The following is a 27,050-nucleotide window of genomic DNA, read 5'->3' as shown; positions in this document are numbered from 1 at the left end:
TGAGAGATTCATGTTGGATATAACGAGGTTTGAAATGAACATTAACAGGACGGAACTGACCAAATGGTTCAAGTTGAATTGTGGAGTCAGGGGGCAAGGGTAAGAATTGACAGATATAGTTTTACAGTTCAAGCACTTTAGCGCTCGTGAGGCGCAAAGCCAACTAACTAAATCTCCATCGACTTAGTTTAGTTTACATTTCAATTACTCCGTTGCAGGCTCAGCGCAATAACTTATGATCCATTGTCATTGTTTCAACAGACAGTGTGGCCCTCTTGAACCCAGAACAGGCACTAGCAAATTTCTACGGGGTCGTCGAAGTAGTGTGTTCTTGTTTACCTGTCTCCTTTAGAACACACAAGGCCGGGGGTAAACATTTTAGAATGGAAATACATTTTGCATGCCAGGAATAGGTATGTAGGAGTGAGGCCTGTCATTTTCTCACTCGGCACATTGAGACTCTTCTGTCTATTGCTGCAAACTCATTCATATCATAGTGGGGGTATAAAGTTGCTCTATGGTGCAAAGCAGGCATAGTCATTACAAGTCCTACGGAGTACACCGAGCTGCATAAACAAGAAACGGAGAAAATCATCATCACCCTGCCTTTGCAGGTATCATCCGCAGACGTGTCACAAACAGAGCGGGGAAATTAGCCTTTGTTACGTATGCTGCAGGTAATCCTGCAGCTTTGTGCTGGCTTGAAGAATATCGGGGTTTGGTAACTTTCAGCTAAGCCAGCCACGGCCCAGAGCCACTTAGAATACATCGCTTCTTTTATGTTTCATCGGTTATCGTGCTTTGACCCTTGATAGTTCTCTTGTTAACATCCATGTCATATAATTGGTTGCTAGTTCGAGATCAGAGAGATCTGGATGAACTGTGATGCAGCGAGTTCAGCGTCGTACATACCTCGTGCCGAGATGCCGAAGAAGAATAAATTCTCCCGGGGGTTTTTAGAGTGCCAGTGGCAAATTTGTAGCGTTGAGAAATCAAATATTTTCTCATCATATATATTCTTCGTCAACTTTATTTTTGATCCCGCCAGTCAGTAGCACAAGTCCGCAGAAATCATTATGACTGTTATCCAGGATAAATATGTTTTTGGCAGAGACAGGAAGGAATCAGAACGGTAATTCCGAACTGATAGATCTAGCCTGATTGCAAAACTTCTTATTGAATTGGCTAATAAACCATCTAGATTGGATGCCCAGCATCGCCTGCTATCCAAAGTGACCGGAAACACCCTGATCCATCCATCCATTCCCAAAGAAAGTATATTTTCTGTTGCAGATGTGGGCACTGGAACTGGGTAAGTCTGTCGTTAACTTCTTACAAGGTACAAAGACTGATTCAATGTAAAATTACAGCATCTGGCTGAAAGATGTTTCAACAGTATTGGAACAAACAAACACCAATTGTTACTATCACGGATTTGATATCGCGGCAGATCAATTTCCTGCAAATAGAGGGAACCTCGATTTTTCTGTTCAAGATATAACATTGCCATTCCCTAAAGAACATTGGAACCGATATGACCTGGTCCATGTGAGACTGCTTGTCGCTGCTATTGATGAGGTCGATTACATGACTGCAATCTCGAATTTGTCTGCCATCCTGAGTATGTATATCCGAGGATTACTCGATTTTACTGCGTCCAAAGCTAAACGATTGTTTTCCTATTTCTAAAGAGCCCGGTGGTTACCTTCAATGGGAGGAAATTGACGAAGAAACTTATCTATCAGACAATTCTGTCATCCGCGAGATCCGACGGTGTTTCGATCTATCATTGAAAGCCGAGGGTAAATGCTTTGCAGCATCAGCCAAGGTTTTTGAAGAATGCAACGCCGCAAAGTTATGGAATGTTGAAAGGCTACATTATCGCTCCGATTCGAATAGTGAGCTCCGCCTTGATACAGACAGCAGACTGGCCGCAATAATTGCAACTCTGTACGCAAATCTTTTGTGGCGGTCTGGCCAGGTCGCTGATGAGGCGGCGGCATTAGAACGTGCCGATGAATTGATCGAACAACATCGGCGTCTTTGTGCTGAGGGAAATTCTCCGCCACTGACATTGATGAGGGTTGTCGCCCAGAAGCCATATCACCCACGTCTCTAAGAAGTATATCCGGTTTCTAACGATAGTAACAATAGTATGAACTCAATCAGATTTAGAGCCATTGCTAGAGCTGCAACTAAATATTTCAATTATAGAGTCTCAGTAAAGCCATCCTTCATGCATCCTAAATTGACGCAATCTTGAAGTCAACTCAACCACACCAAGAAGTCTGGAGTAAAATAGCTAATGATGGCATCGGCACCAGCGCGGACTATCACCTCGGTCGTTTCAAGAGCCATGGTTTTCAAGTCAAAAACCCCAGCACTAGCAGCTGCATGAAGCATGGCAAATTCACCAGATACCTGCATGGCCACGACTGGCACATTAGCCATGCCTTTGGCATCACTGATAATATCAGCCCAACCCGGTTTGACAATAACCATGTCGGCGCCTTCATTCATATCACGGATCATGGCCTTATGAGCTAGTTTGCGTGCCGGAGGAGGCAAGAGATAGCGCTTGTGCTCATCTGTGACAAGATTTGACGAGACAGCCTCACGGAAAGGGCCATAGAGGCAACTGGCGTATTTTGCAGAATATGACATAATAGCAACTTTCCCTTCAAGCCGGGCTTCGAGGAGTCTGAGCTTGATTGTGCGTATGCGACCGTCGCTCATGTCTGAGGGAGCGACGCAGTTGGCGCCAGCTCTGGCGAAGGATAGCGCCATATCGGAGACGCGCGCGATGGTTGCCTCATTGTCGACCGTGCCGTCTTCAAATAATACCGAGCTATGTCCATGGTTTGTGTATTCGCAAAGGCTTACATCTGCGATCACATATAGTTCGGGAAAGGCCTGGCGTATGAGTGGAATTGCGGGCCTGATAGGACCTTGGATACTGTCTGCCATTGAGCCGGCATTGTCCTTTGTGTGGCTACTAAGCAATGTGCCAAAAAGAATGACCGAGTGAAGACCTTTTGAGACTAAGATAGAAATAAAAGGTAAAAGTTTGTTGATTCCCCGTATGTATTGGCCAGGGAGTCCGGGAATGCTTTCTTCCAAATCTGGATCGCTAGACAGGAAGATAGGGTAAATGAACATTGACTGCAGACTTTTTTTAGCATATAGTACCTTTGACTTCATAATATTTAGTGCTCTCACTTTATGCATCTGCCGCTCTGCTTGCCACATAGCAGAAACCGTATGGTTATAGCCGCTCTTGAGCTGACTAGAGATTTGAGCTGTGCCATCCTGAGCCCACTGGTTCCTACTAATGATGGGAGAGGCAATCTGAACTGCAGGTAAAGACTCTGAAGCCGTCATAATGTAGTTGGAAGGCTATGTGTGCTTTGTACGTGCGCAGTAGGCCAGCACTTTATATTCCTTTAATGGTCACTGCATTTCAGCCAAAGAGTGAACAACAGAGCCAAGATCTTCTGCTGATTCTAAAGACAACATTCTGTTACATGAACTCAGCCTACGAGACGCATGAAGTGAAACCTGCAATGCGTGAAAATGTGATGCATGTATCTTACATACGCAGAGCTGACATTTCTACTTGAACGTTTTGTCCTTAAATTCCGACCACTTCATCTCGGTGATAGGCTGAAGTAGCTACAATAAGAGACAGCAGAGTACATTAAATGCTCGAGAGAGGTGATGAGTTTTCAGTTGAACAGGGCTGGCTGAATGCGTGCGTAGCAGCTCGGCAATTTAGCCCAGCTTCAGCTTCCGGGTTCAGCTTCAGGAACCAATAGAATGAGGCCATGCATTGATTAGAGAGTTTCTTATAGATGCTGTATGCTGCTTTGATCTTGGTCAAGAAGCTGCTTAGCTTAGAGATGTGACTTTGAGCGTAGCTCATTAGAGTAAGGGCTCGGACTCAGTCGAAATGGGCAAAACTTGGTTGTGATGATTGTATTGACTGGCTGCTAAATATCGTTAATGACTCCCCTCGAGCCCCAACATCTAGTCAAAGCCGGGCAAATCTACGATAGGACCTCACAAGTACAAAGTCTCTTTCATTAAGTTTTCAGATCAGGTATTATATTTTACATCCACCCCTACTAAAGCGCCTATGATCCCCATAGCTGACTATAGGATGGCTTGGATCACGGCCGATCAATTAACAAGATCTAAGCTCTTACGTCTTCAAGAAGTGCAAAGCCCAAACTTATACATATACAGAGTCTCATATGATTCTTCTGGTCGTCCTAGGCAAGGCATTGAGATTTGTGGCGGCGACTGTATTCGCCAGTTGATCGATAATAAACCAGTTGAAAGGGAGGGGGGACACGAATTGGGTTTCTTTCACTCTGTTAAAACTTGGAAAAGAAGCCTGCATATCTTCAAAGAATCTCATGGGTATCATTCATAGAAACCATATAGTTGCCGCAAGTAATTTGCGGGGATAAGATGAACTATGAACACTCCGCGGGGCCCCGTATTCTTATATCCTGACTCGGTGTAAATCCGGGGATACGGGGTCGAAGCGGAGAAGCACAATTTAGATCATCTATATCTCAAGCCAACCTCATCATTTTCGTTTCCTTTTTTTATACTTGTATTGAATCATAACGTCTTCTACGATGGAACATAGCACCTCTGAACCCTTGAACCAGGAGTGCCAGGAGAAGGGACTTGAACAGTTCAAGCATGTCGAGAAAGTTGACAGCGTTTCCAATGAAGACTTTGTGTACGACAATGACGAGGAGCCTGAGCTTCATGCGCAGACTTACTTTGCGTTGGCTGCCATGTTTCTTCTCAACCTCGTCCAAGTCTTCGGTCTACTGGGACCCCCATCAGGTGTATGCGAAATCCTTGCTTGGAACTTGTTTTTTCCGCCATGGGATACTGACATAGCTTCTTTCAAGCTTTCTTATATCGAAAAGGATCTCAACAATACAGCAAACGGTACATGGGTACCGAATGCCCTATCGCTCGTTCAAGCCGTGCTCGCTCCGATAATTTCTTCCGCGTCAGATACTTTCCAAGCCCGCAAAGCGCTTCTTGTTGGTCCGGCTATTATATCATTCATCGGATGTGCTATCGCACCCGGTTCAAACAGTATATTTCGTTTGATTGCAGCCCAAGTCTTGATCGGGTTCGGGTTCGCTACAGTGCCCTTGGCATACTGTATCCCTAGTGAGATTATCCCACGAAAGTGGCGACCAAGTATGTTGGCGATCAGAAAATACTAGTTTTTATAGATTGCTGATAGGCTATGGTGCAGTGGCTCAAGCTTTCATGAATATTGCGGCTGCTCTCGGCGCTTGCGCAGGGCCGTTGATCATCGGATCGTTGACTAGGAAGAATCCGCACACTGGCTGGCGTTACTTCTATGTGAGATGCAGCCTACTCCTGTCTAAAGTACTACTGATCTGACAGAATCTTCAGTGGATTCAGATGGCACTTTGGGGAATGACAGCAGTTTGCCTTTTTGTTGGTTACAGACCACCTAAACGACACACTCGCTTTGATCATCTGTCATTCCACGAGAAGATCGCCCGACTGGATCTTTTGGGTATGTTCCTACTCACAGCAGGTCTTACACTGCTATTGACCGCTCTTAATCTCGGTGGCGGTCTCTACCCATGGGTCAGTGGGACAGTATTGGCGACGTTGATTATTGGCATTCTCACGTTGATTGCTTTTGGTATTTACGAGTGGAGATTTACGACGACTGGAATCCTTCACCATGATCTTTTCAGGGGTGCCAATCACAGTGGTCGTACCTTTGCAATTTGCATTGGTCTTATTTTCATTGAAGGAGTTTTCTTGTTCGCCTTTGTCATCTTTTATCCAGTCTTGTGAGTATACGCGTTTCAAAGTCAGCGACTAGATATACTAACAGATGACTGCAGGACAACATCTCTATTCGAGACAGATCCTTTTCTTGATGCTGCCCGCCAACAGCCATTTTGGATTGCCTCGGCCTCGAGCACTGTAATATATGGATATGCAAGCGTCAAGTTTCGAACTATTCGGTTTCCCATGATTGCTGGATTTGTCATTTTCACAAGTGGCATTGTCGGACTAGCAACAATTCAGCCCGGTGACGATATCAATGCTCTTGCATTCGCTGCTCTGACCGGTCTCGGATTTGGAGCCCCTCTCATTCTGGTCATCGCCGGCGTCCAGCTTTCTGTCCCGCATCATCTCATCGCCACAGCCACGGCGGCGACTACTTGCTCTAGAGCTGTTGCCACGGCGGTTTTCACGGCGATAGCTTCTGCGGCACTGAATAGTCGACTGGAGAAATATATACCGACGTACACGGTCAAAGCCGCTCTTGAGGCTGGACTTCCAAAATCTTCTCTTGTCGAGTTTATCAAAGCTCTTTCATCTGAAGACACTACCGCACTTCAAGGGGTAGCTGGCGTCACCCCCCACATTGTGCAAGCAGGAGTCATGGCTCTCAAGCAAGCTTATGCGGACGGAATCAGAGTCGTCTTCATTATAGCAGCACCATTTGGCGTAGTAGCTATCCTGGCTGCGATCTTCTTGGGTGATTTGAAGAGCGTTATGAATTATGGAGTCGATGCCCCAGTCGAGCATCTTCATGCAAAACGTCCCAGATCGACAAATGTATAGGATCTAGCAAGATAAAAATTGATATTATATGTCAACGTTTCACTTTAAATTTAAGCAATTTAAAAGAGCAGAAAAGGATCAAAACTGGAAGCATAATGAGAGCAAAATATAAATGAACTATAGAGTCGCCAATTTCTTGAATAAATCTAGTCTCATTGCCTGTAGAATTGAAAAGTAAAATTTCAAATCAGCTATATCCCTGCACTGCCTGCACTTTCTTCATTTTTCTTAAAATTTATTTAAATCGAGACTCGTAATCGTGATATGTGGATGAAATATTAAAGAGCCCTTGAACTAAAATCTCATCCAGTTCTCACCCAAATATTGTCCTAATTTCACTGCATATGCACTATTCATTGGGTTGAAATATTACCCCAGCTTCCCCACAATGTTAAGAAAGCTTAATTGCTGGTAACCAAGGAATAAGGACCATCTATGAATGTAAATGTGGGGATAAAAGATAAACCTTGTCCATATTCACAGGACCCGCGAACACATAAGTGTTCTGTCTTCATTACCTATAACGGCCTTGAAACTTATGTAGGGTAGTCATTACTTCGCGAGGTTTAGTTACCACATTGTCATGGGCTTCACATTATGCACTCCTGCTTTGAATATCTATCGTTACATCTGGGAGAGATTACAAGGTTTTAAAAGACATAAAGCTTCCCGAAAGGACCTATTTCAGTAGTATGACTTTTTGATTAAGCAACTGGTCTGCTATTCTTCTTTGCTTGACACCGCTGATACATCAACCATGTTGCACTTCGCAAATTTCATTGTCGGTATCATCTTGGCCACTATTCTTATTCTATCTTCTATAGCGGATGCTTGTATCGCTCATGGCGGAGCGAGTCTGCGAAGGAGAACGGAGAATCTTGAAATCGCTCGCATTCAAGAGCGTCAAATTCCGGCATCTCCTAGAACAATTGTGGCTTTGACCAACGTTCACGTCTTTGACGGCACCAGAATCACCGCGCCTAGCACAGTCATCATTGATGGCGAGTATATCAAATCTATAGTCCCATTACAGCAGGTGCCGGTCTTTGGCGCAGAAATTATTGATGGAAATGGGGGCTATCTATTACCAGGACTCATTGACAACCATTGCCATCCCGGAAGCCTGGATGATCTGACCAACTTGATCAGCTATGGGGTGACAACTGCAATTGGAATGGCATGCTTAAGCTATGATCTGTGCAATGCCTTGAAGGACCAAACCGGACTGACGTCCTTTATCACCACCGGCCTTGCAGCAATCGCCCCAAACAGTCCGCATGCGATGCTGTTTGATACTCCTATCGAGGATACAATTTCATCACCAGCGCAGGCTCCTCAATTTGTTGCTAATGTATTTGGAAATCATTCCGCCTTTCTTAAAATGGTTGCCGAAGAAGGCGGACCAAGTCAGGAAACCCTCAATGCTTTGGTGCAAAGCACCCACAACGCTGGCCATGTCTCTACTACTCATGCAACTACGATCTCAGCATACAATCAGGCTATCAACTCTTTAACTGATAGTATTCAACATACCCCCCAAGATGCGGTGATTACAGCAGACATGGCTCGAAAGATTCTCCGAAATAAGCAATTTGTCACTCCCACCCTCAATGTTGTGCAATATATTCTTCGTTTGCCAGGAGCCCCTGCGAGCTATAGCTTTGCAAATGCTGCACAAAGCGCCAGTATCTTGTATAACTCCGGTGTACCGATTTTGGTTGGAACAGATTCCTTTGTTGACCCCGATAATGTATTGCTCAGAGTTCCCTTTGGAAGCTCACTTCATGCTGAGCTTGAGTACTTGGTCCAGGCAGGTCTGAAGCCGGTTGATGTTTTGCGCGGTGCAACTTTACTTAGTGCTGAATTGCACTCACTTCCTGATCGGGGTTACATAAGGGCAGGGTTTCGGGCAGACTTATTGCTTATTGGGGGAAATCCTTTGACAAATATATCCAGTACAAGGGACATCAAGAGGGTTTGGGTTGGTGGACTTGAGTACCAGGGTGCAATTGGCCAAGGAAAGCCAAACTGAAGGGCTCGCCTTTTGTGATCCAAAGGCAACATTGATGTGTTAAGAAAGAGACAAGAAGATGGATACTACAAGATTATGGGTTGTACATGAAAGTGAAACAGATTCATTAGGTGATAAGAAATGACTTAATCCAGGCGAAGCAAACAAAGAGGGCCTAAGATCTCAATCTGAGTTCTCAATTCCTAGGCTTCTTTCCACTAAGCGGGCCAGCTATAATCATTGCGAATAGGCCACACAGTTATGCGGCCGGTGAGTCTTGTTGATCGAGAATTTGAGAAAGTGTATCACATTCCCAACCAGAATATATTGCGATCGAGGACCTTTGCCACAAGACTTTCATCATCGACACCTGGAAGATCCTCCTTCACTTGATACCCTTTTTCTGCCAAACAATAAGCCAGGAATCTATAGCTCTTTCGTCTAAAAGTCCATTCATCCTCAAGATCGAGACCATTAGATCCTAAGCCAGGGAATACTGGGGATATTTTGTCATTTATATAGATGACTTCCATGCTCAGCATTCTCCATGAATGACCTGCACTACCGATCTTTTCAACTCTCGACAGAAAGCGACAGTTCGACATGAGCTCGTATTCCGAGCCTTGCTTTTGAAAGCGAGTTACTATGCTTCCGACGGAGACAGAAAACGCTTTAGATCTGTTGAGAGATGTCTCCACTGGAGTGATGTTGTGAATAGCATTGGAGCCAGCTTCAAACATCTTCCTTGATCCTTCAACAAATCCTTCGATGTTCCCTTGATACCTTGAAGAATCAGCAAAAGGGTTCAAACCCCAGTTGACGCTCTATGAGGTGACTATACCAGGTAATCTCGATCATTGTTTTTGAGGCATCGGGGTGGTAACAATCCCTGAGCTTTTCCCATTGACATGAATCCCGATAATATCTCTCTCGAACAACAAGAGACCTTATAGCTGCCTCAGCAATGATATCTTGTTCGGTCATGATCAAGTATTAGATGAGATATGCAATGCCTTCTGCAATGTGAGGCGATGTGAATAAATTTGGAGAATTTCAATGTCTAACAGACCTTCACTTTGACATAAGTAGAAGTCATGTGTCGGTGTGGGCCCTATCTGCAAACATTGTATAGGGACCACCGGACACTTTGTGTAATTAACGCTTGTAGCGACTGGAATTTATGTAAACTTGATCCAATATGCACCGTGAAATTTGTGTAATTAGCCTCAGTGTTCTTAAGTGGGCAATACCTACCAGTGTGACTGGCAGAGTTAACTAGTATGATCTTGCCCCGCGTCAACGAGCACTCATAGGTTTGGCACCCACTGACAATGTGGCCGCATTCGAACATCATCATGGGTCAATTCTGATTCAGAGGAGAATAAGATGATAAGTGTAATGAATGACTAAAATACAAGCAATTGATCGAGATCATTCATCAAAATATGACAGTCCGTCTCTCCGTTGCCCTGGCACTCGACCTCGTCCATTATAGTACAAATTTGATCCTCAGACTTGCGCAACCATGTCGCTTGCCCCGAAGCAGTGTCGCATTGCAAGGGCGAAGAACAACGAGAGCCTTGTGAAGAGAACCCTTTGAGTTGAGAACTTTGGGCAAGTGGTAGATCCGCAAGCCTCTCTTGATTAGATTCAGAGCCTGTGAATTCTCGATATACGTCGGTGTGATCCTTGGATTGAGCAGACAATGGCGATGAAGATCTGACATGATCCAAGTCGCTACTTTCATTTCCCATGGGAAGCAATAGTCGACGAAGCTCCGAATACATTGAATGAAATGCACTCCAACGCGGTACTTCGTGATCAATGCCTTGGGGTAACGGTAGGTTTAATATTTGATGGGATTGGCCGATGTTATGAGCAGCTGTGGCATAATGAGAGCCTCCACTAGCGGGCATTTTGTAAGTATTTCTATTCCAATGATCAATAGTTTGCAAAACGTCAATTTTCAGTGCATACCTTTTCTTAGAAGCTCTCGGTAAGCATATTTGGCCTTTTTTGCGGCAATGAGTGCATTGGCTGCGCGACTGAGCCATGTCACATCGCCTTTTGCGAGCATGACAGGCCCGGCATGCTGGTTTTCCTGGTATTCTCCCTTGTCTTCTATTTGATTTCAGCCCTCCTTTTGAAGTCGTCGTCTGTATAGATTCCGGAAGATCCATTTCTGTGCAATCTTAGCAGATGAAGTTGAGCGAGTGATTCTGAAGTATAGTGGCTCGGAATGAGGGCTTCGAAGAAATAAGCCCCACATTCAGTACCGTTGAATTCTTCATGGCGGCGAATGGAGATAGTGAATAGGCACAGGATTCACTTAATTAGTGAAACGATCAAATACTCCAATGATGCTTATCAGCATCAGTTTGCTTTCGCTGTTATGGAATCTCGGCCCCAAGGTTTCATCATCTCGTGCGAACAGCAGGTCAAATTTCGGCCAAGCATTTTCAAAATGCTAAGACCGCAAAAGCGTAATTTTGTCACTGCTCAAATGTTTCTAAATTGACAAAGAGAACGAGCCGAAACTTCATGTAGGCAGGGAGCCTGAGTTGGTTTACGGAAGACTACAATGGAAAACATTGAAGCATGCGATACCATTCTCGAGTATAATGAGCCCCCTCAAGAATATATCAAAACAAATCCTGAGTCTCCTCAACAATAGCCAACAGCGTCGAAGCCAAGCTCTGCGAGATCCTCCAATGGCTAACTCTTTGCAGCAGATCGATGACACGAAACAACGACCCCAACGCCAATTTCCTCGGTAAAAGAACACTCGCCTGTTCAAGCAAAATACCAACATCAACACCATCCAGCAGCAACTCTTCAAAATGCAAATGATCCGTAGCATCAACAGTGACAGGATCATCAGTCTTATCACTAAAGCACATAAAACAAGCCCAAATAAGACCACAATAGTACAAGCAAAGCGGAACATGGATGGCCGAATCGGCACCAGCAGGGAGCGACTCGAAGTTTTTTTGTATAAGCATGGCGTGAAGGACGCAGCGTTTTGCATCGGCGGAGCGCACCCATGACCGCGCATATGGAACGTACTTTTGAGCTGTATCTTGGCCATCGCGGCCACAGGCGATTTCTATGGCATTAAAGTCTGTGTGTAGGGCTATGAATATTGAGTGCCATAGGATTATGAGGTTTCGCCATGATGGCTTGTTTTGGGCTTCTGGTGCATAGTCAGCATACCAGGCTGTTAGCAGGGTGCGACATTCTGCCGGCGAAATGTCATTGTCGATAGACAGGGCACTAATTGATTCTAGTATCCCGGTTAGAGCAAAGTCGCCGGGCGTGGACTTGGGATTCGAGTGGAACTGGGATTGTAATTGAGGTCGGGTGTTTTCTGAAGATACTGGATTTTGACAACGGGCCTCTGCCATCAGTGATTTCCAGTGGCTTGGAGTTGATGCTGTGAAAAGCTCATTGGATGAAATCTGGGGAAGTCGACCGAGAGAATGGCGAAGGATGGGTTCGTGGTGATAGAATCTTGCGAATTCAGAGTCGTGAATATAGAGACCGAGGACAATCCTATGAACCTTAGTAAGAACATAGATCTCTACTAGGACATTTAATTTTGCATACCGCATGTTCACTTCAGTTTTAATCCATGAACTCCAAGCATTTTGTAGATCTTTGCCCTCTAAGTCCAGGATATTGCGATCTGAGTGTCTTGAGTGAAACATCTTGGCTTTGCGAGCCCACTAACTAGTGTTAGATCACATCAGTAGTTTTCTCTTGGTTGAAGACTTACGGCAATTATACTCCCGTGAAAAACTTCAATCCCGAACAGGTCTTTCGGTCTCTAGATTCCAGATGGAAAGTTAGTCTGGTGGATGAGATCTTCAAGGGTATGAGTAAACATAAAAGTAATGAAAAATGGACATACCCCCACCAGTAGACCAAAGTTCTGACCTATGAGTGAAGCTTGCAGTGCTATTGTGGATGTGCACCCTGGCTTTGAAACGTAAGTGTCCCACTGCGGCTGTTAGCATCTGAATCTCCATTGGTATTTTGGGGGAACTACCGATGCAAGGATGGCTTTGTTAAGCCGCTCAAACATGCTCACTCCATGAGCTAGTGCACGAGCAGATCCAACAAACAAACTTCCTATGGAGCATATCGAAAGAAGAAGGATCGAATTTTGTGTGCCGGGCCGAAAGGTGGGCATATGAACAACTGGGAATAGAGGGTGAAATTTTGAAAAGTAAGCTTGAATACAGAGGTCCTATCCAAAGGTCAGTCAAATAGTCCGCTCAAACAATAGAGTAGAGGTACCAGAAATGTGGTAGATGGAAGGATCCCAGTGGGTACGGGAGGCTGGAGGCGTTCAGCAAGTTTCTCGCGGTAAGCCTCGTTTATATCATTGCCCTGTTGGGCCAAAACAGGGGTCATTTGACCTGAAGAGGAAGCCAACTCAGAATAAGTGTGCCATTTACGCTGGATTAAGCTGGCATGTTCACGGTGGTTCACATGCACATCTTCAGATTGAATAAGATGTCGTGGCCGAGTGGTGGACATCTCTGGTGGCGTCCTTATTGCAGGGACAAACTCGGATGTTTCATTGAGAAGTGACATGTTAACAGCATCCAGATCAAATAGTTCTCCGGTCAATAAGGCGTCCCAATCTCGGTCAATCCGGTAATCCCAAAAGGCTGGCTGTGAGCTGCCTCGCCATTCGTCTCCCGCTTCCATGGAGAACAGCGAGGTTAGGGGTGTTCTGTCACTATTCTGTAGAGTATCACCGAGACCGGGAATCATGGGAGTGTGACGATCAACCGGTGTACTGTCAGATGGGGATAAGGGAGCTAGCATGTTACCTGCCATCAACTCGGATGCCATTTGGCCTGGAGCTATCAAGTCGATGGGAGGTTGGGCCATGAAATGTTCATCGCTTATGTTTTGCGCATTATCATCATCGACTGGCCCTTGGTTCATCTTTGGCATTTCACAGTCCCCGTTATTATTGGGGTGAGACCGTGAATGTCGCAGCAAGGTATCCCTGCCGAATGTCAGCGCCTTGATCAGCCCTAAAGATCGTCGAGCGACTTACTGCCGAGCAAATACTTTATGGCATACAGGGCAGCTGAATGGTCGCTCTTTAGTATGAGACCGGAGGTGCCGGGCCAGATGCTCCGCTTTCTTGAATGCTCGAGTGCAGACGGGACAAACTCGTTCCTCCTTGGAGGTCTTGCGCCTGCGCTGTGCCTTGAGACCTGAGTTCATCATTCCTAAGCATTCCATCTTAGATTTTCTTCGCATATAGCAGCCTTGATGTTACGGGTAGACTCCATGTGTAGAAGGGATGTGTCCACAGGAGGTTTGGCTAAAGCATGTTCTTCCCGCTCTCGTGGCGAACCCCGCGCCTAACGAGATTCAATGTCAGGAAATCACGGCCAATGAGATCCAGATCGAATTGAATGTAACTTCAGACTAAATCTTAGCCGCTGGATATGCGGAGTATGTCCCGAGGATGTTTGATCAGATGAAAGAGAGGTTGAAATGTGGGATCTATCATGTGGGGCTTATGTTACTCAGTGCTGAACTCGGTTCTTGGTGGCTCCGACACCCTCAATCTCGACCTCGACAATATCTCCATCTTTTAGAAACTCTTTCCGGAAATAGCCTACCCCGGATGGTGTACCAGTCATAACCAAGGTGCCCTTTCGGAGGGTCGTGCCACGAGAAAGGTGACTGACGATCTGACGAACACTCCAGATCATGTCACCAGTGTTGGTTTCTTGCTTGACAATTCCGTTGACCTTGGTGGTCAGCTTCAGCACTTGAGGGTCTACTATCTCGCGGTTTGACACGATTGCATGACCAATAGGTGCAAATTTGTCGAAAGATTTGGCGTAACAGAACTGGCCACCGGAGGCTTCTGGCAGCTGGAAATTTCGAGCTGACAGGTCATTTCCAGCTGTATAGCCCAAGACATAGTCGAGTGCATCTTCTTCTGACACGTTTTTGGCGTCTTGCCCGATCACAATGGTCAGTTCACCCTCATAATCGAGAAGATCGCGCGCATCTGGGTGGATGTCAATTGATTCAAAGGGTCCAGCAAGTGCATCCGAAGGCTTGGTGAAAATGACCGGATAAGTAGGAACAGGGAGCTATTTATCAAAGTTAGCAGGCAATTTTTCATAGAGAATTTGTGTTTCCAATACTGACATTTGCCTCTTTCGCATGCTGGTGGTAATTCAACCCGACGCACATAATGATCGGGACACTTTCAAGGGGACATTCGAGCTTAAAAATGGTCAGATTTGCCATTTATGCTTTCAGTCCATGGCCTACTGTTTCGACCTGCACAGTCTCCTCCGTAGTCTCCAGCTTGGTGAAAGGGCTTCCGGTCATCTTCCGGACCGTGTACTTCCCGTCCACAAAGTTCACAAGATCCCCATAGTGGGTTTGCGAGCCAGCAGAGAACCGAACAAGTTTAGTGAAAGCAGACATTTTAAATCAATACAAAAAGATCTTGATACTCATCTAAAAGGTTCTGAACAGTATATATATCAGCAGCGGCGGGGCTGATGCTCCCCAGATGTGGGATCAATTCTGACATTATTGACTAAACATTCTCACCACTACGTACATGGGGAAGCCTTGAAATATATAAGGCCATTGACCCCACTACTAGCAGGCATTATACCAGTTCGTCACTGTGCGACTCAATTTCGTTTCATCGACCACGAAGTTGACAATATTCATTATGGATGCTACCTCCATCAAGCCCAATAGTGGCGCCACGGTATCTGACGTGATCGCCGTTGGCAAAGAAAATGAATTGCAGAAGGACTGGCTTGAGAAGCAGAAAATCAACCTCAACGACCGGGTTCATCTCATGAAATTGTCCCACATGCGATACCAGCATCCTGACCTTGAAGAGATCCATCGTTTCATGATCGGTAAGTTCAATATCCCATTACTTGAGTGATATTGTCTTACGCGTCTAGACTTTGGAATGCAACTTGCGAAGAAGACCGACGATGAGGTTTGGTACCACGGATATGGATCTGATCATTATGTCTACTATGCGCGGAAAGGGCCGAAGCAGTTCCTAGGCGGCACCTTTGAGGCGCTAAGCCAACAAGACTTCAACAAGTGAGTGGAATTTGTTTCACTGGTGGTGAAATTTAACTAACATATCTTGCTTCTCCTAGAGCAGCGAGCCTTCCCACAGCCGGTGCAGTCCAGGATCTTAACGACGCACCCGGTGGGGGATCCTTAGTGACTATCACTGATCCCGAAGGATTTCCCCTTAATGTCATTTTCGGACAAACTCCCAAAGATGTCAAGGTAAATCATCCCGAGCAGGTCGTGTTGAATTACACGGGCGAGAAAGCCCGTCGTCGCGAGTTCAATCGGTTTGAGCCAGGCCCAGCAGCTGTCCACAAAGTAGGTCCGACATGATACCAAGGGTACTGATTTATATTAACACTATCAAGCTCGGTCATTTCGGATTATGCACACAGCAGTTTGAAAAGCAGGTCGAGTTCTACACTTCCAAATTCAACCTAGTCCCTACCGACTTGCTTTTCATCGAAAAGGACGGCCACAAGATGATCGTGAGCATGTTTGCTCACATAGATCTGGGCGATACTCTAACAGACCACCACTCGTTCTTCCTAAGTGCAAATCCCGGTGGTGCACATGTGCATCACTGTTCATTCGAGGTCAATGATTTCGATACCCAGCATCTAGGCCACCAGTGGCTTGCCCAAAAGGGGTATCGTTCTGTCTGGGGAATTGGCCGGCATGTACTTGGATCCCAGATTTTCGATTATTGGTGGGATACTACTGGTAATATGGTTGAACATTATGCCGATGGTGATCTGGTGAACAAGGACACCCCGATTGGGCATGTGCAGGCTGGGAGTGAGTCTCTCGCTGTATGGGGGCCCGAGGTGCCTGCGAGCTTCTTGCAGTAGTTTTTTTTTTTTTAATATCGAGTTAGAAATTATTGTTATGCTTACAGCCTTCTTTAATCAATTATTTGAGAATCTGAACCGCCTAACGCATATTGCCCTAGAACATAGCCCGGTTCCTGTTTCCGTATGACCACTTTGACGTTTCTTTTCCAATAAGAGACTCTTTAATCAGTATACAACCATACATTCAAAGCTATGCAACCTGAGTTGTGTTCATATGTGGGCCTCTCGTGCCTTATATTCAAGACTGCCAGATACTCAGCATTTTCGGTATAAAGAAAGCATATTTTGAGGCAGTCTAGTCAAGCCTCAAGTAGACAGACTGCCATACCTTTGCCGTTTAAACCGCTCAATTTAATTCTCGGATATAGACTGATTGCCTCATCAGAGTAAAAGAGATCATGGACGTGCCAGAGGGGCCTACGGGGGATACATTGTCCCCACATTCTTATATTCCGTAGCCAAAAGCATCAACTTGGGTCATCTCGGGATACTTTAAATATTTTAATGGCTTGTTTCTTCTCTGTTGCACATTAAGAACCACAACTATTCCTAAATATTGCGATAATATGGCTTCTCATGAAGAATGGGAGACCACAGACGTGTTGATATGCGGCTGTGGCCCTACCGGGGCTATGCTGTCGGCGTATTTGGGGAATCTAGGTGTTCCAAATATCGTACTCGAAAAAGAACCGAGTATTACCACAGATCCTCGGGGGATTGCTCTCGACGATGATGGCATCCGGTTGATGCAGGGGCTTGGTCTTTACAAGCACATTTTCACGAAAGTCGGGTCCTGTTAGTATTGAAGATAATGTTTCAGCTACCAATAGATCCTCTGAGCTGATTCTTCCTACCTAGACATGCCCAAGATTCGGTTCATCAGCGGTGCACATCAGAGCCTACACGCAAGACCGTTCCTACATTTTGATACAGCTTCTGTTGGTGTCTCCATCTTGAAATATCAAGAAAAAAAGAAAACACTGACAGATTATAGAGTGAGGGAAACACAGGCCATGTCGGCGTGCTTGCTCACAAACAGCCAGTGCTAGAGGAATACCTCCGGTCTGCAATGAAACAGTCTGATATTTCTCAATTGAGAGGTGGCTGCACCTTGACTTCTATCGTCGAAGACGCGGAGTGGGTATATGTGACCTACACTGATTCATCCGGCGAGAAAAAGGCCCGCGCTCGATTCCTGGCCGCCGCAGATGGAAAGACAGGATTCACGCGCAAAACGTACCTCGAGCCAAAGGGTATTAAACTGGAGTGGGCTGAAAAGTAAGCAATCAAATTCAACGACCAATCTACGGAGCCCTAACTTTGATAAAGGTCCCGATACGAAGAGACATGGGTTGCTCTCAACTGGAAAATGCATCTCCCGACAAAGGAGACACACCCTTCTTTCCCGTTGTGGGATCTTGGATATACACCAGAAGAAGTCTATGACCTCTTTTTCCCGGCTGACTTTCGCTTCCTCTGCAACCCCAATCGTCCGGCGGTTTGTGGTCGATTTGGCTGTCCTGAAGACCGCCTCTGGCGCTTTGAGTTTGTCATTGCAGCCGATGAGGATGGTATCGAAATGGCTGGATGGGAAAAGATCAAAGAAGTTGTGTTCCCGTACTTGACACATGCTGGTAGCCGTTATGGGTATGTCGTGAGATCGAATGGCATCTTTGGGTGATTACAATTGACTGACAGCTTACAAAGACTCACTGAGAATATCCAATATCCGGAGGAATGTATTGAGGTTTTGCGATCCAGACCCTTTCGATTTTCTGCGAGAAGTTGCAACAAATGGGCTCTTGGTCGAGTAATTCTATGTGGCGATGCAGCTCACGTATTCCCACCATGTAAATGGACCAATACTAATCATTCACATAACTCCATGCTAACAATATACCTAGTTGGAGGACAAGGAATTACATCTGGGTTCCGAGACGCCATTTCCCTTGCCTGGCGCCTCGCTATTGCTTGCTCATCTCCCCGAGTGAATTACGAAAGCCTTTTCATTGGTTGGTATTTGGAACGCAAACAACAATTGGATAAGTCCCTGGCCTCTACCATTCGGAATGGCGATATGGTGAATGGCAAAAGCTTTGGGCAAATCTTGATTCGCAACTGGGGCGTGTGGTTACTCCAGCTTGTTCCCAGCTGGAAGCACTGGCTTGAGCAAGGCCCACGCGGTGCTGGTCCAACTCAGTACACATACTCTGGGGGCATGCCGTTTATGCCAGAGTTTGACGGCGGTCTTTGTTTCCCACAGACATATTGCATCGCTCTGGGTCCAGGTGCGGCAGTGCAGTTCACGGACGATGTCATTTTCCAGAGGGGAAAGATATTTCAAGTTGTCGTCTTACTACATGCTCTGCATGAGATAAATGCTGCGCGCCAGGAGCTTGAAGATATTCATGAGACGGGGCTGCTTTCAGCAGAAGATGCTATCTTCTTTGTTCCTCGTCCTTCAAGCACCGATCAGTTGGGGGATACGCAGTCCGATAAGTGGCATCGGGTATTTCGTGCTGCCACGGGCGATGAGTTTGCTCAGTCCTCGCTGTGCATTAATCGCCCGGTGCCTCGAGGCTATGACGAGAACCTCATGTGGAAGAGTGTTTGTTCGAAGCGGTATGTGATTGTAAGAATGGATCGTTTCATTTTTGCGGCATGCAATGCAAAGGCCGATTTGGTCAAGGCCAACTTCAGACTAGCTGAGATGTTCGAAAACAAATAAGCGTTGTCTTTTACTATTGACACAGAGACATAATTCGTGTAAGTTTATATCAAAAGCCACTAGAATGTGATGAGGTCACAAGAGGTCAGAAAATAGGTCACGATTCTATGTTTTGTTTACAATGTACTGCATAGATCAGGGTTTATAGAATATTAGCAAGCTCCTGGGTCAGCTTAGATGTATCTATTCAGATCAATTCAATTCAATCACCAGAGCCTGAGGCTAAGGTCAATATCAGTTAGTTGGGAGCACGTGATTCAGTATTTCGAAGTATTTGGACTATTAAAGAAGTACTCTACTCTAACAAAATACTCAGATTACCTTTGAGGCAGATAGGCGCCGCCGTGATAGAAAGCCCATCTGTGCTTCCCGAATCACTCACTTTGCCCGCGAGCGCAGACGGCACTTCAAGCCATGCTGCTTGGCAAACCAGAATGTCTCTACTCGCCAATCGGACTTATCGGAATCCCATTCAATCTCAAAGTGTCGGATGATCTGTGGAACCAGCTTGCCCATCTCCATGATTGAGATGTTCTTTCCAATGCATGTTCGTGATCCATATCCGAACTATAGTAACAGTTAGTCCAAGGGATTACGCGAAGCAAACGAAGAAGAACTCACTGTCATTAGATGGCGGTCCATCAGCTTGATATGCTCATGATTAGACTCTGTCCATCTTTCTGGGCGGAAAGAGCCTGCATCCCCTCCAAATATAGTGGTGTCGTGGTGCATCACTGTTGGATTCATTCCAACAATGGTTCCTGCATCGATGTGCACGCCACAAAGGGTGGTCCCGCCCTTTGGAACTACTCTCTCCAGGGGATATTGGACTCCAGGATGACAGCGCAATGCTTCTTTCATCACGGCTTGTCTGGAAATGGTCAGAATCGCTGGAATTGTAATCGAGAAAACTACAACTCACAGGTAAGGGAGCTCCAGGCATTCGGCGTAAGTTACGTACTCAGACAGCTTGCCTGCCTGATCTGCGTTGTCAACTTCTGCCTGAAGCTTTCGGTATACTGATTTGTTCTTGACCAGATAGTAAATAATCGCTCGAAGCGATATCCCAGTCGTGTCACTTCCTGCTAGCCTGAAACGAGATTCATGTAAGAAATACCGCAGGCTGTCAAAGAACATCACGATACTTACAGATTGTTGCTTAGATGATTAATCATATCCCGATTTGGCATGGGTTTGCCCTTTGCTTCCTCTCCTCGCAGCCAAGCAAGAAAGTCCGGACGATTGCCATGTTCCGCTGGCTTTCTATCATAGTCATCAATACACTGCTGGGTAAACTATGAGACAGTCAGAGTAGTCGATATAAATGGGTTCATAGCAACAGCAAACTCACCTGCACGATTGTCCGAAGGGGATCGAGGACCTCTACAAACGGCTGCGCAGACAGGAATTTTGCAACCCATTGATTGCCCATCAACCAGTGATGCAGAGCAGGTACTTGACTGACAATGCCAGCATAGTGAAGGCCATTATCTAGGGCCTCGATCATACCTCCAACATCCGTTCGTTTTTCCATAAACTCAAATCGGCGCTGGAATGTGATTGCTCCGATCACATCAAAGGCATACCACTGCAGCCATACACCAATATCCACACATTGGCCCTCCAGGTCATGCATGGCATCAATGAAAATCTTCGTGCACTCGTCTGCAAATGGCTCCAAGGCCTTGATTGATGACATGGAGAATTTCTGCGCAACAGGTCGACGTAGTGCCTGGTGCTGGACAGGGTCCCGAACAGAGAACATGCTAGGCATTGTCTCACCTTCGTAAGACGGGCTGAAAGTATCGTAAAATGGGGACTGAGCATTTCCATTAGATTTTATTTGCACGGTTAGAAGGGGTATTTATTACCTTGAGAAATTTGCTGCTAATGCCATATATAATGGGAAGAGCCATTGGATCCGACAGACTCACAGTCTTGGGGCCCGTTCGAACAATCGGGCCATATTTCTTGTGAAGCCTCAAATAGAAGTCTGGGGCGTCGCCTTTGGCGATCTTCCATGGGCGATATAGAGACGAGAACCGTGCAATGATGGGGCCGGGAATCAACCTCAGGCCTGGTTTAAGAGCTGTTATAACAGATGAAGTAAACGTATATACGATGAACAGGACAGTCACGAGCAATGTACAACTCTGGATATTGTTGGGAATGGGTAGAGAATCTCCCACCAGGCCTACAACTTGACTATGAAGAGAGCCCATGGTGTTCGCGTTGATTTACCCAATTTACATGGTCATATTCAGGGTCTTTTCTATCTCATTCAGTTCCAAGTGTTTCCCCCGCATTCCAACGTGGCGTCTGGGGAAGGTCCCGCTCAACCAAGGAGGTTTATGCCTGCGGGACCTATGTTGAGTGGGTACAAATGCATAATCCATAAGGAATTGGAATGAAAATTAATCTCAATCGATTTCGTAATCACATTGGTCCCCATTCAAAACATAGCGCCTTTGATCTTCAAGTCGTACGGCAGGTAATGCATAGATGGTCCGAAACATAGGGCTAGACCGGATGGCAAACACCCGAATGCCGGGTTTCGGTTGATATTTCAAGGTTCCCAACATTTCCGGTATTTTCAGGCTGGAAATTATGTGTTCTGATACATCCCTTCATTCAACACAAGACTTGCTGCTTTCCAGAGCCGGTAGGAAGACTGATGATTCAACCGAATACATATTTTGCTCATTCCGGGTTACCAGCGAGCTTTCTGTAGAAGAGTCGAATTTGAACAGAAGACTTCGGCGCTGGATTCAATAAATTGGGAACTAGCCTTTGTCCAAATATTCTTAAGTTCATTTGAGTGATTATGGTATTATGGTTTTAAGCTAGTGTGTTGATGGATCAAAGCCTCTCGACTTTCCCAAATGCGGTGTTAACATATGGTGGACATGCCCTCGGTGCACTCACCGTGCATTACAGTAAGTATCAGGTGCAGCTAGTAGACCGAAGTGTCGATCCGATATGGAGAATGCATGTAATGAAACGGGTAAAGTCACCTGTGATCCAAAGTTTCGACCCCAGAAATTGATCTTGAGATCTCGTTTATCTTGTATCTGTAATATAAGTCAGTGTCTTTATCATTGGTATCATGTCCGACCTGTGTGACCCATGGGATATTTCTTACATCTTTATTGCGCACTGTAAGACGCAAGTCAAGGTAGCAGCGTTGCGAGAGCCTGTCTAGCCCTCCTTAGATTGACGTTCGGGGAGGAGGGATGCTCGACGAAGAAACCTCGGAGGCAGATGCATGGTCATTTGACTAGTTTGCTGCAAGTGGCGGAGACTCGGGAGCAGCCTGATGCTGGGATGAAATAACAGAGCCCAGTGAAAAGGTATGATTGCGTCACATAGTCTATTCCGCCCCGAAGCCATGTCTCGTGTCGTTCTCCTGGCTGATTGTCTTCGCGATTTGATGCAGTGTGATCCTGAGTGTTGAAGCAAAATATTCAATCTTTCTTGATGACATTTCACGCTAGCGCCACGCTTTGTAAACTCCCATCAAGCGTATGTCCACATAAGAACACTCGATGTATAGTCATCAAAGGGTAAGTCATGAGTGAAGTCGAACTGAATCACCAAGTCCTATGACTGGACACTTTTCCATTTGTCAAGCAATGCCAATATAGCCCTAAAGGAAATCGGTTTCGTAAGGAAGACGTTGACACCAGCAGCATAAGCTTTCTTAATATGCTCGTCAGACCCCAAACCAGTTAGCGCAATGATGGTGGCTGGTGCTTTCTCTTGTCGTGCTGCTTCTATGGATCGAATTGCACGAGTCGCTTCAAACCCGTCGACAACAGGCATAGACATGTCTAATTGTGCCTAGGTCAGCAAAATGTAGGAGTGACTTCTCATTGAATATAGACGGAACTTACCCATGAAAATGTATTGATATCCGCTTGTCATTTCTTGCACTGCTTGAATGGCTTCGTCGCCGTTAATAGCCGTGTTTAAAAGCCGGGGCTTTGTTCGGGAAATGTATTTTTCGAGAAGGGCAAGATTGATTGCATTGTCATCCACCAAGAGAATTTTGATTCCATGATCAATCTCGTTCTTTGGGAATATATGCGTGTGGGTGATACCGTGTTCAATCTTAGCCGCGTGAGCAGTTTTTGTGGATGGCAGACTGTGTGTCGGAGTGAGTGTCAAGGTTTGAAGTTCTTCGGCTTTTCTGGTGTCGGTTTCAAGGTCTGGCACAGGACGCACTGTGACCTTCGCCAGATCGAGCCTCTTCATCTCTTCAGCGGGCGGTACCATCTGCCTTGGGATCTGACTAGATTTGAGACGTGCTGCGAGCGCAGAATGCGAAATCTCATTCAACCCGAGATTTGGGATTGACGAAATGTTTTTGTCAGAGTTCAGCAGGGTCCGGGCTAGTTGATGAGGGCCACAAGGAAGACTGAGCCATATAGTATTTGATGGTAGCTTGTTCGCTGTAACCATTTCTGACCGTGCGCGAGATGCTCGATGATACAGAACAAGCAGAAGAGATTCCAGTTGTGTCATGTCGACAAGATCCAAGTGATTCTCGTCAACGACTACTATGTCAGCTGATCTGGTAGATTCCCTATTCACTATGTTCATTCCAAACCACTCTGTTAGATAATGCCGGACCATATGGTTTGAAGGAGGCATGTTGGATAATGAACCTCGAGGAGTGATGAAATGCAGAGCCTTCCCTTCAAGATCTGTCCTTACTCGTTTGATCAAATCTGATGGACGAGGCGATGGGTCAGATATCGAGGAGTGGGCTTCGACTAGCTCGTGCGGCTGGGGTTCTGTGAGGGGGAAGGTCATCTTGACGGTTGTCCCAGTCCCAAGTTTACTTTTCATTGAGATATTGCCACCTAGTGATCGAAGAATGTCGCGAACGAGGGCAAGACCCAGCCCTGTGCCAGGCGATAGGGTATCTTCTTGGGAAAATGGTGTGAAGATTTTGGAACGAAGATATTCGTCTGATATGCCTCTTCCCGTGTCGGAGACTGTTAGAACAAGTACCGGGGAACCAACGCTATCAGATAATATCTGGCGGTGGATTCCCTTAACCTTTCTCTGTATCTCGATGCGAACAGAAACGGACCCTTCTTGTGTATATTTCAACGCATTTCCAACGACATTCATAACAATGCGCCGTAGTGCTCCTGACTCTAGCACGAACTCCCAATCCCGAGGTGTGGCGTCAATTGAAACATCGATTTTCGCCTTGCTGGGAGCATCTGCTGTCCCATCGCGGTATGCTGTTGATCCCAGGGACCATTTTCCAGGTTCCCTGCTGCTATTCATCAATGAATTTGACAAGATATGCCCCGAGTAGACACTCTCTATGACGTCTTCGATAATTGCGACGACGTCGACCAACTTTAGAATACGCAATGGCTGTAATTTGAGATTCTCTTTGCCTCCAGCCTGGAGACGGTGAGAGTCTGGGCCGTACCGAGATCGCTTGCTTTCAAAAGAGTTGATTTTGGTGAAGTCTAGAATCTGCTCGAACGTATCAAGCAGAGTTTGACCACAAGCGCGAATAGTATCAAGTAATCTCTTGGCGAATTCGGACTCGACATATTCAGCAAGGAATTCATTGGCCGCTAAAATTCCATGCAGTGGACTGCGAAGCTCGTGTCTTTATGAAGAAATCATTAGATACCCCCAAAATGTAAAGCAAGATGCAGAGAAGAAGTTCGTCACTTACGAGATGGTACTGATGAAATCGTCTTTTTGCTTGTTAGACTCCTGGCTTTGAATGCGACTATACTCGACCATCAAGGATGAGCCTAATCCGAAAAGTCCACCAAGCTCAACATGGGCACTGAAGACGCGGTTCTCGAGGCAGCTCCAGCCAAAGCAGCCGCCAAACCATCGAGAATTGAGTGAGTCCCACAGCGGAACGAAAATAATTCTCGTTGCCTTCGGGAAATATTGTCTCAGAGCCTGTAAATCTTTCTCGCGTAGCGAGCCAGTTGACTGTGGGTGCGCGGAAAGTAACGGCTGAGATGGATCAAGAGCGTCTCTTGGACTCTCCGCACTGGTTGTATCTTCTTCGGATGAGAGAGCCGTTCCATCTTGATGAAAATACCAAAGACCACCACGTCGGTAACGCTGCAACATTCGACGAGCAAAGTGTAGCTCTATCTGCGGAGCTGGGGCTGCATGCAATGCCCCGTGTTCCGGTTCTGACATTGCCCGAATATTTGCTAATTTACGCTCCTGGTCCTGTTCCTGGTCTGAACTGTTGTTAGGATCAAAATCGACATGTTCGCTAGTATCGAATATAACGATGCCACCGTCTGCCCCGAGATCTAGACTTTGACGCATGAGATTTGCAGCACGTTGAAATGTCTGATGTTTTCTGTGTTTAGTCTGACTTTGTGGTGACTTGGGTGCTTGCTGACTTAGCGGTTCGCGCCCTAGAGTCGGAGAAGAGAGTTTCGCGGTGGATGGAATATCCTGCACAATACTGTTCATCTGATTTGTCGAAGGCGCTGAAGAGCTTATGTTTTTGGCTGTGAAATATGAAGAACTGAGTTCCTGCTCCACATTCAGTTGCGGACTCGATGTGCGCAAGGAGCTCTGGTTTGATAAGGGGCTCTGGTTTGACAAGGGACTCTGGTTTGACAAGGGACTCTGGTTTGACAAGGGACTCTGGTTTGACAAGGGACTCTGGTTTGACAAGCCGAGGCTCTGATGTGCTTGCTTTTGAGAAGCCTCAGGATTAGCCTCACCTTGAACAAATGAATTCAGTCCTGAGAGTAGCTTGCTAAAGCGCTTAGCTTCTAGTGACTGACGCGATGCCTCCATATAATCGATGACAGCATCAGCTATAGTCCCAAGCGTTTCTCTATGGGCCTCGGTCAAAGGCAGATTAGGTCGAGGATCAATAACGTATAGACTGCCGATATTGATTCCATTTCTGGTCGTTAATGGAGTTCCTGCATAATAGCGGAAGTGAGGAGGCCCAGCTACACAAGGTATATTGCGAAAAGTGGAATGGTTTCGAAGATCCTCCACAACAAAGAATGGGTACTTTTCTTTTGCCATGCGCTTCAAAGTTATCGTTTTCTGTCATGAAGGATTTAGCATGATCTTCAGGCGGTATTACGCAAATCATCAATAGTTGGTTACCTCGCACAAGGTCCCTGCGACAGGGCCATGCCCGCAGCCCATCCAGAGACCATCACCATCATCGTCGTAGACATCATTTCTGCCTAGATTCAATGATTGAGATGCTTCAGCTGCAACGTACAGCGTTTCCCTGTCTATCAAACTAGACGATATATTAGCATCGATCTGCGGTCCCGTAATCCCAACTTCTTGAGCAATCCACCGGAGATGATCGTAGTAGACTCCACCCATTTAGCCACTTGGTAGTGGAACATACCTGATGATCGCCCGTTGAGCCCCCAACTTTATCGCAGCAAGTTGGCTCAGCGCCGTCAACACCAGGTTAGGGCTGACTTTGTCCAAAGATCGGGTAGCGCACTGGTCAGTCGGAAGCAGGGCTGGATTGTCGGGCTGGAAGTAATGATACAATTCCCGTGCGCGACGGTCGCCCTCGAGTCCTGGAGATGCCATTTCCGAGGCCTTGGAGTCGGGATTGCAAACACGGGGGGCTCCCCTGGGAAGAAAAACAAATGGGGGAGAACAAGGCGAAGTGGCGAATAACAAGCGAAAATAATTGCGATAGGATCAA

The 27,050-nt window shown here is 46.1% G+C and overlaps 10 protein-coding genes across 10 annotated transcripts; 5 read left to right on the top strand and 5 right to left on the bottom strand.

Annotated features, from left to right (window-relative positions):
• Positions 1-1,076: 1,076 nt before the first annotated feature.
• Positions 1,077-2,119, top strand: N7511_005710 (class I SAM-dependent methyltransferase; the record flags this gene model as incomplete). The annotated part of the gene is made up of 4 exons (XM_057128087.1): positions 1,077-1,132; positions 1,202-1,312; positions 1,371-1,621; positions 1,692-2,119. The coding sequence occupies 4 exons, from the start codon at positions 1,077-1,079 to the stop codon at positions 2,117-2,119; spliced, it is 846 nt and encodes a 281-aa protein (XP_056984604.1).
• Positions 2,120-2,265: 146 nt separating this feature from the next.
• Positions 2,266-3,381, bottom strand: N7511_005709 (Porphobilinogen synthase; the record flags this gene model as incomplete). Its single annotated transcript, XM_057128086.1, has 2 exons — positions 2,266-3,162; positions 3,220-3,381. 2 exons carry the CDS (start codon positions 3,379-3,381, stop codon positions 2,266-2,268), a joined length of 1,059 nt encoding a protein of 352 aa, XP_056984603.1.
• A 1,265-nt stretch (positions 3,382-4,646) lies between these two features.
• On the top strand, positions 4,647-6,651 carry N7511_005708 (trichothecene efflux pump; the record flags this gene model as incomplete). Its single annotated transcript, XM_057128085.1, has 5 exons — positions 4,647-4,865; positions 4,932-5,232; positions 5,291-5,400; positions 5,455-5,867; positions 5,922-6,651. 5 exons carry the CDS (start codon positions 4,647-4,649, stop codon positions 6,649-6,651), a joined length of 1,773 nt encoding a protein of 590 aa, XP_056984602.1.
• Positions 6,652-7,408: 757 nt separating this feature from the next.
• Positions 7,409-8,683, top strand: N7511_005707 (amidohydrolase family protein; the record flags this gene model as incomplete). The annotated part of the gene is made up of 1 exon (XM_057128084.1): positions 7,409-8,683. The coding sequence occupies one exon, from the start codon at positions 7,409-7,411 to the stop codon at positions 8,681-8,683; it is 1,275 nt and encodes a 424-aa protein (XP_056984601.1).
• Positions 8,684-11,304: 2,621 nt separating this feature from the next.
• Positions 11,305-13,525, bottom strand: N7511_005706 (transcription factor domain-containing protein; the record flags this gene model as incomplete). Its single annotated transcript, XM_057128083.1, has 6 exons — positions 11,305-12,214; positions 12,269-12,387; positions 12,438-12,488; positions 12,573-12,662; positions 12,711-12,911; positions 12,962-13,525. The coding sequence occupies 6 exons, from the start codon at positions 13,523-13,525 to the stop codon at positions 11,305-11,307; spliced, it is 1,935 nt and encodes a 644-aa protein (XP_056984600.1).
• Positions 13,526-14,217: 692 nt separating this feature from the next.
• Positions 14,218-15,139, bottom strand: N7511_005705 (fumarylacetoacetate hydrolase family protein; the record flags this gene model as incomplete). Its single annotated transcript, XM_057128082.1, has 3 exons — positions 14,218-14,796; positions 14,855-14,932; positions 14,981-15,139. The coding sequence occupies 3 exons, from the start codon at positions 15,137-15,139 to the stop codon at positions 14,218-14,220; spliced, it is 816 nt and encodes a 271-aa protein (XP_056984599.1).
• A 256-nt stretch (positions 15,140-15,395) lies between these two features.
• On the top strand, positions 15,396-16,614 carry N7511_005704 (2,4,5-trihydroxytoluene oxygenase; the record flags this gene model as incomplete). Its single annotated transcript, XM_057128081.1, has 4 exons — positions 15,396-15,591; positions 15,640-15,787; positions 15,847-16,081; positions 16,132-16,614. The coding sequence occupies 4 exons, from the start codon at positions 15,396-15,398 to the stop codon at positions 16,612-16,614; spliced, it is 1,062 nt and encodes a 353-aa protein (XP_056984598.1).
• Positions 16,615-17,183: 569 nt separating this feature from the next.
• N7511_005703 (uncharacterized protein) lies at positions 17,184-19,345 on the top strand (the record flags this gene model as incomplete). The annotated part of the gene is made up of 6 exons (XM_057128080.1): positions 17,184-17,412; positions 17,476-17,555; positions 17,612-17,895; positions 17,947-18,264; positions 18,325-18,467; positions 18,522-19,345. 6 exons carry the CDS (start codon positions 17,184-17,186, stop codon positions 19,343-19,345), a joined length of 1,878 nt encoding a protein of 625 aa, XP_056984597.1.
• Positions 19,346-19,723: 378 nt separating this feature from the next.
• N7511_005702 (cytochrome P450) lies at positions 19,724-21,567 on the bottom strand (the record flags this gene model as incomplete). Its single annotated transcript, XM_057128079.1, has 6 exons — positions 19,724-19,912; positions 19,967-20,216; positions 20,268-20,435; positions 20,495-20,640; positions 20,697-21,164; positions 21,280-21,567. 6 exons carry the CDS (start codon positions 21,565-21,567, stop codon positions 19,724-19,726), a joined length of 1,509 nt encoding a protein of 502 aa, XP_056984596.1.
• Positions 21,568-23,185: 1,618 nt separating this feature from the next.
• N7511_005701 (hybrid sensor histidine kinase/response regulator) lies at positions 23,186-26,932 on the bottom strand (the record flags this gene model as incomplete). Its single annotated transcript, XM_057128078.1, has 4 exons — positions 23,186-24,983; positions 25,053-25,579; positions 26,483-26,624; positions 26,739-26,932. The coding sequence occupies 4 exons, from the start codon at positions 26,930-26,932 to the stop codon at positions 23,186-23,188; spliced, it is 2,661 nt and encodes an 886-aa protein (XP_056984595.1).
• Positions 26,933-27,050: the final 118 nt, after the last annotated feature.

Source organism: Penicillium nucicola (assembly GCF_028828085.1).
Source record: "Penicillium nucicola strain IBT 29836 chromosome Unknown utg000005l, whole genome shotgun sequence".
NCBI lineage: Eukaryota > Fungi > Ascomycota > Eurotiomycetes > Eurotiales > Aspergillaceae > Penicillium > Penicillium nucicola.
The sequence above is the reverse complement of the archived record's forward strand: the minus strand, read 5'-3'. Positions and strand labels throughout refer to the sequence as shown.